Raw genomic sequence first — 12,209 nt, 5'->3', positions numbered from 1 at the left:
TATGACAGTGCAAACCAACATGATTACGAATACAGTGTGTATACATGCCCATTGGAGTCTGCTTGATAATTGACTTGTCTTATAGCAAATATCGCAATTATAGAGTGAAACATAATAATTGAACTCTGTCCAAACATTGAGCAAGTGAACAGAGTTGTCGATTTTCGAAAGCTGTGACCCATAAACCATACATCATCGATTGTTGAGCCATTGACTTTTACAGAACAAGTGGGTGATCATCTATAATTTTATGGATGGAAAATGCTCCAGGCTGGACCTTATGCATTTATACTCTTGCCACTGTAAAAAGTTTACGAGGATAAGAAAACACACCACTAATGCGCGCACAACACACACGCATACACACACAGTGTTTACATACAACAGCCTTGAAAAAAATAAAAATATACAAATTATACAACTGGTTTAATTGGTCTGATGTACGGCCAACACCTCGTAATAAAAATTTCTGGAGCAGATCTTTCCCTTGCCGACATGTCAAAAATTGAAATTTTATTGATTACGGTAGTCGTATTTTTCCCTTTCTTTCTCTCTCCCTGCTTCCCTCTATCGCATTCTACTAAAGGCGTTGGGAAAGTTCATGGAGTTGATTTTTCTCCCGCCATGGTCGTTGAAGCCATAAACAATCTGCCGCAAGAAATAGAGGATGAGAAAATTGAGCTGGTCCTCGGAAACGTGGCGAGTCTGCCTTACCGCGACGAGTCCATGGACTCGATTTTTCACGCCAACTGCTACTACTTCTGGCCCGATATTCCCCTCGTCGCCAGAGACCTCTTGCGGGTTCTCAAGCCGGGAGGGTTAATGGTGACGGTCCTGTCCCTGGAGGGTCTGAAGACAGTGGACTCGATGGGCTGGATGAAATACGCCACGTGGGACCCCGAGGAGTACATGAAGGCATTGCGAGAGGCTGGTTTTGCCGACGTCAAGATGGAAGACAAGACGAGTACCGCGGGACACGAGTTTCAGGTGATTCTCGCTTTCAAATCCTGCTTGCAAGAGGACGCGACCCTCCAAGCATGTGAAGGGGAGTCATAGTCTATCCACTAGTGGATTGGTCAATGCACTTTTGCTGAAAAGGGTCCAGGGTTCAAGAACTCTTAAGCTACGAAACCGTCTTTTTGCTGTTGTTGGTTTGTTTGTTCTTGTTGTTGTTGGTTTGTTTGTTTGTTAGTTAGTTAGTTTGTTTGTTTGTTTGTTTGGTTTTTTTTTTTTTTTTTTTTTTTTTTTTTTGGGGGGGGGGGGGGTTCAAGCAGGGTGATCAAGAGTCATTTTGTTAGACTAGTATCTTGTAGGTCTACATCTAATTCCCTAATGAAGTCATCTTCCATGACCAAAATTTTCCAGTCAGATTCTTCATTTGTTGATACATTGTATTATTCTAGTAAAAGAAGTCTGGACAAGCTTTGGAACTTAGCATGAACTGGGAAAACTCGAAGTCCGTTGAACATATTTACTTGGATAAAAAGACAGTTTGAATTCTACTAAAAACATGCACTTAATAGTGTGTCAAATCCACATCACATTCATGCTGTTGATGATTTAAAATGTGCAATGGGTGGGGGTGGATCGGCAATACCACACCTAAAGTGATGAGAAATACAGCAGAAACATTATAAGTTCACAAGGCACAGTATTTCAAATCAGTTTGCTATTCTTACTCTATACACATACTCGTCACCAACAAGAAGAAAGCATAATAATACATTGTTTGTACAATATGACATAATTTGTCATTTTAATGCTCAAGTCGGGACATAAAGTCACTTGCATTTCACAATGTATGTCAGCATAGGCATGGTATAATGATCTCGTTCACACACTTGTATTTTGTCGAACGTGTTGGACATGTGGATAGTTTGTTCGAGTGCATTGACAGTGACAGTGACAGTATTACTTCAGTAGTTATCTGCCAATTTCAAGTACATGTGTATCATACGGTGTGAAAGTTTACAACTCTCATTATGCAAACAGTTTTAACCAAATTAAACCAAATTCTGTAAAATTCGACATTCAATGATGGCCAGTCATATTCTGACTCCATGTAATGTAATTCATCCAACAACTGCACGTCACAGCACTTCCATGTGCAGTGGCAGCTCTCTCACCAATTCTCATGGCTATAATTTTATGCAGAAAATGTTTTGTTAAGTTGCAAAGGTACACGGCAATGCTAAAAACTTAGCACTTTTGTCTAATGGTATACTGTAATTATTATTCAATGATGATAATGGTTACTCAAGATAATATTTTGTATCAATTCTATATCCCATCTATAGTATTTGCCCCATAAAAGGGGCATACAGTATACTCTAATGATTTTGTAATGAAAGGAAACGGTTGCCCATGCTGCTGCTCAGCTACATGGCATGCAATTACATGTAGTGATCAATGAAGTCAACCGTACACTAGAGTTGTTGCTTCAGGCTGGAATTTTGGTGTTTTATCACTGATACAGTGGACTCCCGTTATAACGAAGTCCTCGGGACTGGCAGTTTTCTTTCGTTATATTAAAATTGAGTTAAAACCAAACAAATAAGCAATAAAAATACATACAGCTGAAAATGGTGCGCCTGAACTTTTACTTCCGTGTAACCAGAATTTCGTTATAACCGTGTTCATTATAACAGGAGTGCACTGTATTAGACCAAGATACTTACGTATTCAATAAAAAATAAAAAATAAAAACATATATATATTTATATATTTTATATATACAGTGTATATCATACTGAATAATGCTTCACAGTAGGATATCAACCTGTACAAGTTCTTGTATCTTCTTCCTCCTAGTATGCAACCTTAAAGCAAGCATGTGCTCATACACTGTATTTGTAATTACGAATGGAATACAGCTGTACTGAGGTAGCCTCTCAACAAGTCAATTCCAACATACCCCATACAATTGACCTGCCAGCAGCAGCAGTTCAGACGTCAAGTCTGTGTACTAAATTTGTATCTGAGAGGGGCTGGATTAAAGGCTAAACCCTACACTGCTTATACAATGTATTAAGATTATGTCTGATGACCTTGACATAATTCAATGCCATCTTACAATTCACTGCTTGTTACTGTCCCTTTTATTCTGCATTTACTAAAAGTGAAGCATAAAAATCTTGCATGTACAGGTATGTTATTCTGAAGCACAAGAGAATAGTGTACATGAATATGCATGATATGCAATGTATTTGATTAATACATAAAATGTGTACGGATGACTTTGTTACTGCAAGCAAAGAAAATGATAATGCAGTGTAAATAGATTAATATAACTTTCTTTTGACAAAATTGTTTTGCAAGTCCTTTGTCAAGATTTCACTTTTCTTCATTGTGACTCTGTACATCTACTTTCATAAAACAAGAAAAAGAGGACAGTCACTTTCATCATTTTCCTCCTGTCACAAGTCCATATTTTTTTAATCTTACAGGTGAAATTATTATCATTATTATCATTATTATTATTATTATTATTATTATTATTATTATTATCATTATTATTATCATCATCATCATTATAATTATCATTATTATTCACTAATGAAATGGGAGTTCACAAATCTTTACAGCCAGTCAACTCATGCTGTACTGCAAAAGTGGATTTCGTTTGCGCTCAGCTGGGTGAGAAGAGTTTCGCGTGTTTTTAATTCCACGGAATCAAGACGTCAACTACTGGAACATATGGCAAACATAACTATTCACATATTTTATTTTCACTCTAGTTTCTGGTTGCACAAAATGCACAAAAATTGCAACACTGCAAGAATTTCCACCTTTGCAGCACTTAGAAAAATATTGCTGGAGGCTTGATAGAGAGTATTAATAGCTCGCACATATTTAAGATAGGGTATAACTAAACTAGGGTAAAATACTGTAATATCTTCTGGTGAAATATATGTCAACAATTAGCACTTCTCTTGACTTGGAGAGAATGGAATCTTTATCTGCCAAAACAGCCTAACAGAGAGGCTTTTAACCTTGCACGACAGTACAGAAAAAAACAACTCAACAACAACAACAACTACCGGTAGTCAGAAGTTGCCCTCGTGTAGTCATTGACATTGAATGCAATGTCAAATGCAATCTGTACTCAGTGATAGCCATCTTTATATCGATGGAAGACGGGAAGATTTTGAACTCTACAATGGTTGATCAAGAAACAAAGCCACAGTGATCTCTAAAGATGCAAGAGGGGTAGAGAAAAATTGATTGTCTACATGAATGTGTGTGCATGTGCGTGTGTGTGTGTGTGTGTTTGTTTCAATGTGTTGCCACAGTATATCCAAGTACTGAATGCTAGCTACAGGCTAGTTTAGGGATATGATGGTTTGTATCCACTAAATGCATGGAGTAACACTTTCCCTTGGTGCAAAGAAAAACTTGTTATCTCAGTCACAAAAAAGTACAGTACAAGTATACAGCATAGATATTCTTTATGAGAGATTACTATGTGAATACCTTTCTTAAACAGCTTCCAAGCTGAAAGGTTTACCCCTTTGCTCCTCTGAGGCCACTGGCTTCTGAAAAGATGGTAACAAATATTTTAAAGCAAACAAATAAACAAACAAACAACATATGATATACTGTATTCAATATGCTACTTCAGCTTCTCATTGCAAGAACTTGTGTTACAATACAATGTCACTCTTGATGACTTTTTAAATTGAATGATAGATGAACTCTTGCCACTCTCGACAATGAAAACCTCAAGAAAATACAGTTGAACCTCTCGTATCCGGACAAGTCGGGACCGGGGCTCATCCAGATAAGGGATTTGGCCGGATACGGGAGACTCAATGCTTTATACATGTACATATACATACACATGTACTGATGTAGTCCATTGTAGTACCACATGTAGTAATGTGTATACTGCAACCTTTTCATTGTTACATTTGGGGATGTTTCGGGATGTTGAAATGTCTGAAGGTAAGCAATTTGGAAGGAAATTTGATGCAATGTATGTTAATCATATTGGAAGTAATATGTAATTCATGTGTGTTTGGGTAGGAGTTCTCAAGGAGTTGGGAATCCCCCTTTCTTCCCGTAATTATAAAAAAAAAAAAAAATCACGGAGAGATTGCGTCCGGATAATAGAGAGATCCGGATAAAGGGAGGCCGGATAATAGAGGTTCAACTGTACTGACAAAAAGATTTTAAGGTCTGGTAAATACACAGACAGACAGACAGACCGGCAGACACACACACACAAACACACACACATACACACACACACACACAGTTTGAGGGGGATCCCCCATGCTTTCCAGAAGGCAATGTTTCAATGAGTGACGATGCAATGCATGCAGACATCTCCTTGTGACCATCATCATGTGAGAATTTCCAGGATGCCGTGCTGTAGTCCAACATCACCCAGGCAATCAGTCATCATCTGGTAGTCCTTTGGTTTCTGTGTTGATGAGCTTCCCATGCTGCATGTACGTGATGATCCAGCGGGAGCTCGCACCCGGTGAGATGTCGCGTAGAAACCTGGAAGCAATATCAAGTAGCATGTAACACAATGACATTCCCACCAAAGCACATGCATGTATACAACCCATAGGACGTAAATGGTACTCTTTTATCAACTCTTTATGTGCCATATGTGCACACCTAAGTTAGTTGATGGCTTGCCAACTTCACATATTTTGCTCAAGTGCGCAACCACACACAATCGAGTTGTTTTGAAGACTGGCTGTTTGCAAGAAAATTATAGCCATATACATTGTACACTGTATTTAGCATAAAATTTGCATCATGGCAAAGCTTGCAATTTTCTCTACAATTTTGCTGTGGTACGTTTCTAGCATAAATGCTGCTATAAAAAGTTACATGGCTATGAAAAACAATATTTTCCAAAAGCACCTATGTGTTGCACTCTAAGAATAATGTAGCACACTGGAGGTTTACACCATGGCACACAGAGTTAGAGGAAACTCTTTCCAATAATGTTGATTAAGAATCGAAATGTGTTAGGAATTGAACAAAAAAGAATAGTATTTTTTATAATTCAGACAAAAACAAAACCTCATACACATCTTGTAGCACGACTGTATGAAGAAAGTACAACACATTACTTTTTCTTTTAATGCAATTTTATCCATGAGAATTGAGGGCTTACAGATGGATGGACAGGTGGACAGACAGACAAACTGAATACACGTTGCCTCCAGTTATACGTCAAGATGCCTCAAATTCATAATGAAATTCTTTGACATCACACACAATCTAACCCTATAATATGACGGATGCATAGAATTAATCTTTATAGGAAAGGAAATGAGAAGCGTGAAGAAGCAATCTTTCAATGTGCAATATCAGTACTGTGCAAGTGTACTCACTCGTAAGTGCAGCTGTAGACACTCCCGAGGCTGTCAAACTGCTCCTGGGACACACCGGGAGGTGGCCTACCAATGCGGAAACCTTTGACCTCTGGATCGCTGCTTCCCGACTGGATGGAGTGGCACCAGAACCTCATGAGGATGAACAAGAACTTGCCTCCTGCAGAACCAGACATAATTATTGAAATCATCAAAGTTTATACTGTTAATCAACCTCATGTCAAGATATGACTCTCAAAATCACTCACATAGAAGTCTAATGGAAGAAATGCTATACACAAGTTTTGCCTTCGTCCTTTAATGTGGAATTAAACAAAACAAAAGAACTCTGACATTATAAACAGTGTACATCAAGATCAAAATAAGATCTTCATGTAAAATGCATTCAATCCAAAACATACTGTATTTCTTCATTGTCACAGCAAACAACAGGTACATTGTACATTACCAAAACTTAGAATAATTATAATATTATGCACTTTTACACTTACAATTGTGTACTGGGCTTCATGCACATTCTTCCCTGATTTGCATAAATGTCTGAAAAACTGTCAGTAAATACAGGCTACTTGATCCCTTTAATCCACGCTACACATTGTAGTACAACCTCAAAACTGTCAGACTGAGACTGTCACACCAAAGTAAGTTGTACAACCATCAAATGCAATACAAAGTGTATGCTCGTTTGTGTGTTTGTTTGTCTGTCTGTTCGTTTGTTTGTTTTTAAGGCTTGGCTAGTTATGTAGGTGCCTGAGCATATGAAGAGGGTTTATTAGTCTTCAGTTTGGCTCATTGTCTTTGAAATGAATTATTTTACTTCCCTATAAAGCTCACACACCACACACTAAAGTACTGGTACACAACATCTGTATCACAGCAGGAAAAGCGTTACAACACTTGTACTTAACCTGCTGAGGACGGACTGATTTTGCTACAACACACATTTCCTATAGACTCCTGCCCGAGAATACTCAGGACTCGTCCTCAACAGGTTAAGGTCTGACTTTGGAAACAGAAACATACACTACGTAAGTGCACTATACTGTGCAGAGTGACGCATTGGATCTCACCTTTGTCGTCATAGTGGATTGTGATGTCGTGAGGAAAACTATGGAGAATGTCCTCCATGTTGAGCGATATGGAACTCATTTCTTTCAGACTGAAATTCTGGCATGTCGACTCCAGTTCTCGAAGGAGCTGTTCAGAGGATAAACATACATTGTACCAGTAAAAGAAAAAATGAGAAGAGTCTACTGCACTATACCAATAAATGTCTGACACCCTCACATGCATTGCAAAATTTGCAACCAAAGAGTATACCAATTGCTTCTTGCACATTTTGTATTTACTTCTACACACAAAAATTGAAATGCAATATACCACATACATGTACATGTACATGCACCTTCTCAGGACAGACACAAAATGATGTACACTTTGTATGTAACATGTACATATGTTAATTTCTCTTCTAAATATCTCAATCGGATGATGACATCCACATGTATTACTGCATGCATTTCATACTTTATGTAATCACAAAGGTTTGATTTTCATGCTGAGAACAGCCACTTCCACGTTAGAACTGTAAAACAGAAAACTGAGCTGTTAAAGTAGTCACAATTGCCCTTACACAGATGTTGTAGGCAATTTGGATGCAGTTTGCATGCACTGATGACCAGTAGGCTCACCTTTTCTAGTGTACACTACAGCTGTATTGATCATTCATTCATTCCCTCAAAGAGAAATACATTTGTACAACAAAACTAGACAATCACATTAAGAGATTCACAACAACAACAACAAAAGTTATTAAAAAACAAAGAAGACAATAAGAGGATGACTATACAACAGAACAGACAAAAAAAAAAAAAAACCATGAACATAATCATCAGGCAAGAAGTCAAAATGAAACATGATAACTGGAATGATTTGCACCTTATCTAATACACTGTATTGATACTGGCCACTGCTTACACGATGTAAGAGGGAAAACCCACATTTAGAAAAGGGTTTCTCCCCTGTTTAAAAGCTGTTTTAGTTCCCGGTCTTTCACCTTTGGCGATAGAAGTCCTTCAAGGTTTTGTAGTGCTCCCTCTGCTATCTGCTGTGAGATTGTCACCAGAGCCTGGATAAAGAAAAAGAATATCAGACAACGTGTACATGCACGCAAAAATAGGATGAGCATCACCCTGTTTGTTCGCATTGAAAAATGCAAAGCAAAAAAAAAAAAAAAAAGTGTGGAAGGTAAGGAAACACATCTTCAGCATGAAAAGAAGAGCAATACAAGGCTTCCCACCACTAACTGTAACAGTAACCTGCACAGTAAAAGTGTCACTGTTTAGTGGTTGCAGTACAGCATCATTGTTCATTGTATGTCCTGGTGAAAATGTAAAATGTATGTTGCAACCAATGTTCTACTTCATAAATTCAAATCTACATAATTGTACTGCAATTTCAATTCCTATACCTGTCCTCTGTGTCTGAAGATTCTTTCTGCTCCATCACTGCTTGCTTTCAAATGTGAAATTCCAAATAGCCCAATTTGCACTTCACTTGCAGGATCCTTGTCCTCCATTAATTTTGTAATTTCATTTAGTAGAAAATAATACTCATGCATTTGTAGACGATTAGATATCTTATTATTTGGCATCTGTGAAACTGAAAGGTATTCAAGATCCCTGCTTTGGAACACCCAACAATACTCACAAAGCTATCTGAAATTGTAGGGAAGAGTCTATACACTGGAATATGGATAGGGGCATTAGGATTGGAGATGGGGTGGATTTACAGTATTATGGTAACCCCAGGGTGCTCCTTGTACAAATCCAAAGTTATGTGTAGCGTTGGGCTGGTCGCAGTTAGTGTTATGGATACTATCAAATTAACATCATTAAGACTAAGAGTCCTGCTGGGTTGCTGGTTATAGTTTCCAAATCACATCATAAATTTACATACATGATACAAATGTAATATACATTATACATTATTACACGTAAATTATTTGCTATCTAGATAAAATCTATCTAGACTAGCTAGTAGAGCCTAGAGGTCATAGGTAGACTTAACCACACCAACAACCCCAACACGTACCCCACTAGCAAGTTACCAGTGTTACTCGTTACAGCGCCCCGCGCCGCCGGGGTAGACTCTATAATCCGTGAACTCTATTTAAGTAAAAATGAAAGGTGGTGGGTTGGGGCTGAAATTTTCTGTAAATTAGGGAACAATCCCAATGGCATATATAATGATTATATTGGAGACTTTTCCAAACTTTGAAGGGTCTGAATCTCTGCCGACAGGAAAGGGTTCATGACATATTGATAACTTATAAGTACCTGTGAAGCACCTCTTGTGAATTCGTCTATCGTGAAATCGGGATCAAAATATGAACGAATCATCCAGAAGAATATTTTGTTCCTAATAACCTTAATTGGATTGGGTATCGCCACAAAAACCGGTTTGACTTTTCCCGCGCTACTGTCGCCATCATTCTGGCCGTTACTGAAATGCCTTCGATTTTGATGCAGTCTTAAATCACAACCGAAGCAAGCTCTAACGTTAACGTTCATTCCTGTGACTGTCGATGATACAGGATTGGCGAGATTTCCCCACGGTCCCACGCGTTCAGTTCTGTGTTGTCCTTGTTTCTGTGGTTTCACCACAAAGACAGAAAATGTTCTTCTTCCACATGATTTCACATCAACAAACGCAGCATTCGATGACGCAAAGTAGGTCCTCAATACATTTGTTCTCTGCATCTTTTGGAAACAACGTTACCATTCAGATTACCAGAACTTAGAAGTAGTTCAGTTCTGCGAGGTAAGTCAGTGAACCAGTCAGTTTTCAAGCTTCGTTCGCTTCACCTTTGCCTACAAAAGAGACTTACACAAGCTATACCGTGACCGTGTACGTTACCGCAGCAGCCTTGCGATCGGATTCACCGTCGCTCCGCGCCGCCGCTGCCCGCCCAATCACGTTTGTTCGGTAACCGTACCACCGATCTTCGGTAGCTCCCCTGAGATCAGTGAACCGTACGTTCGACGAACGTGCGCAGAGAAGTAACGTTGAGGGCAGCAAAAGGTTGTAAATCCTCACTTCATTGAAATTGGTAGTTTTGTTGGGTAAGCACTATCTGGGCACCCGTCCCACTTCATCATGAATATTCATCATCTACATGTATCCGTAATACCGTGAAAATACATACTTTTTCCATTTCCCGGCAGCGTTTTTACATTTCTCGGCAAAACTGAACATTTTTCCATCTCCCGGCGAGACGTTTTAACATTCCCCGTTGATGCAATTTCATGAGATTTTTACATTTCCCGGCCATACATTTTGCACGTATCCAGCGTTCTGCCATTTACTAGTACAGTATCTTACTGCCTGATGAATATTCATGATGAAGCGGGACGGGTGCCCAAATAGTGCTTACCGTTTTGTTGAACAACAAAGAAAAACACGACAAACGTATATAGAGAACATAAGACAGAAAAGGAAAATAGCATTATCACAGCTATACATTGTCCAGGACAAGACGTTCAAAAAGATTACTCAGGGTAAATGATTTTTTCAGACCTATAAGACCAAAAAGACAAATCAAAGCAAAGAAATTTACTGGGTTTGAGGCAGACAACCTAGTAGAAAGGCAAGTCACAAATCATGGTAAGTGTTTTGTTGTTGAAAGTTCAAATACAGATCAGTATAAGAAATCTTTTTTTGTTAAGACAACGGTGGACCATAGCATCTTCCCAAACAGTGCAATTTTTAAAGCTGCGGTCGGGGACCAGTTTCTCCAGTACCAGTAATCTTCATCAGCCCTCTCTCTCTCTCCGGTGCACTATACCACAACGGTCCTGCACTGTACACATCCAGATCCAGATGCAAGAGAATTATTGAACCACACCAAACGAAAATTGAAACAACAAAGCAACAGCGAAAATGGTCGGCTGGAAGCGAATACTGGACGAGATTGAGGTTTATGTTTTTTTTTTTATTATTATAAAGAGAAGAGAATGTCATGATTAAAGGTATCGTATCGTTTCTGTTGAGACCTTACTTCAGGTTTCTAACATTCTTTGGTTAGATTATGAGAAACCTCTCATGTATTTGAAAGAGCATGAATTGTACACTGTAATTCCAAGAGGAATGCAACGTTCTCTTATTAAAATTGGTTTAGTAAAGGCTGAGGTATCCAAAACAGAGCGATCCTAATAAAAGGTGGGACCCACCCATCATTATGATAGCTTTGTTTTGCTTTGCTTTTTGATGTCTCAACCATTCAAAAACTGATTTTCATCTAATAAACTTTGAATTCCTCTTTGAATTTACAATGCAGTGGCGGATCCAGAGGGGGCGCGGGTTTAGATAAAAGTATTGTTCTTTTAGAAAACAAAAATGAAAAATTTAGCATTGACTATAGGTTGACCCTTTCACCTATTTTGAGTCCTCACACAAAATCATTGCGATTTTTGTTGGTTTTATGATGCACGGTCAGTTATCATTATTGCATGATGTTGATAGAGATAAATCGACACTATAAAAGATAAATATGTGAACAGATGAATACATGAGAAATAAATTGACAACTGATAACCAATAAATTAATCAATACACAATAATAAGATATCAAGGCATCAGGTTACCACAAAGGACCGTCACATGGCGGTCTGCAGACTGATACACATAAAGTTTTAACAGTACAGCTGTCCCTGTAACTCTTGGGGAAATGTGAATGAATTGAACAATACGCGAAAATTTATGCACCGCGAAAATCTATGCGTTTGCAGTTCCTTCTTATGCGTCGAAAGCGCATTTTGGTGTCTATGATTCCCTCCCTTACATTTTAGACAT

At 38.4% G+C, this 12,209-nt stretch overlaps 2 protein-coding genes across 2 annotated transcripts; one reads left to right on the top strand and one right to left on the bottom strand.

Moving 5' to 3' along the window:
* Positions 1-624: 624 nt before the first annotated feature.
* LOC139743902 (uncharacterized) lies at positions 625-1,056 on the top strand. The gene has a single exon (XM_071654368.1). It carries the CDS (start codon positions 625-627, stop codon positions 1,054-1,056), a length of 432 nt encoding a protein of 143 aa, XP_071510469.1.
* Positions 1,057-5,216: 4,160 nt separating this feature from the next.
* On the bottom strand, positions 5,217-10,211 carry LOC139743915 (m-AAA protease-interacting protein 1, mitochondrial-like). Its single transcript, XM_071654380.1, has 5 exons — positions 9,695-10,211; positions 8,413-8,484; positions 7,427-7,553; positions 6,357-6,516; positions 5,217-5,505 (listed from the first exon to the last, which is right to left on the bottom strand). The coding sequence occupies exons 1-5, from the start codon at positions 10,115-10,117 to the stop codon at positions 5,397-5,399; spliced, it is 891 nt and encodes a 296-aa protein (XP_071510481.1). The 5' UTR covers positions 10,118-10,211; the 3' UTR covers positions 5,217-5,396.
* Between the last annotated feature and the right edge of the window lie 1,998 nt (positions 10,212-12,209).

Source organism: Diadema antillarum, unplaced genomic scaffold (assembly GCF_040938485.1).
Source record: "Diadema antillarum isolate AM-2024a unplaced genomic scaffold, OU_Dant_1.0 seq00001121_RagTag, whole genome shotgun sequence".
NCBI classification, from domain to species: Eukaryota; Metazoa; Echinodermata; class Echinoidea; order Diadematoida; family Diadematidae; genus Diadema; species Diadema antillarum.
This window is presented reverse-complemented; position numbering and strand designations above follow the sequence as displayed.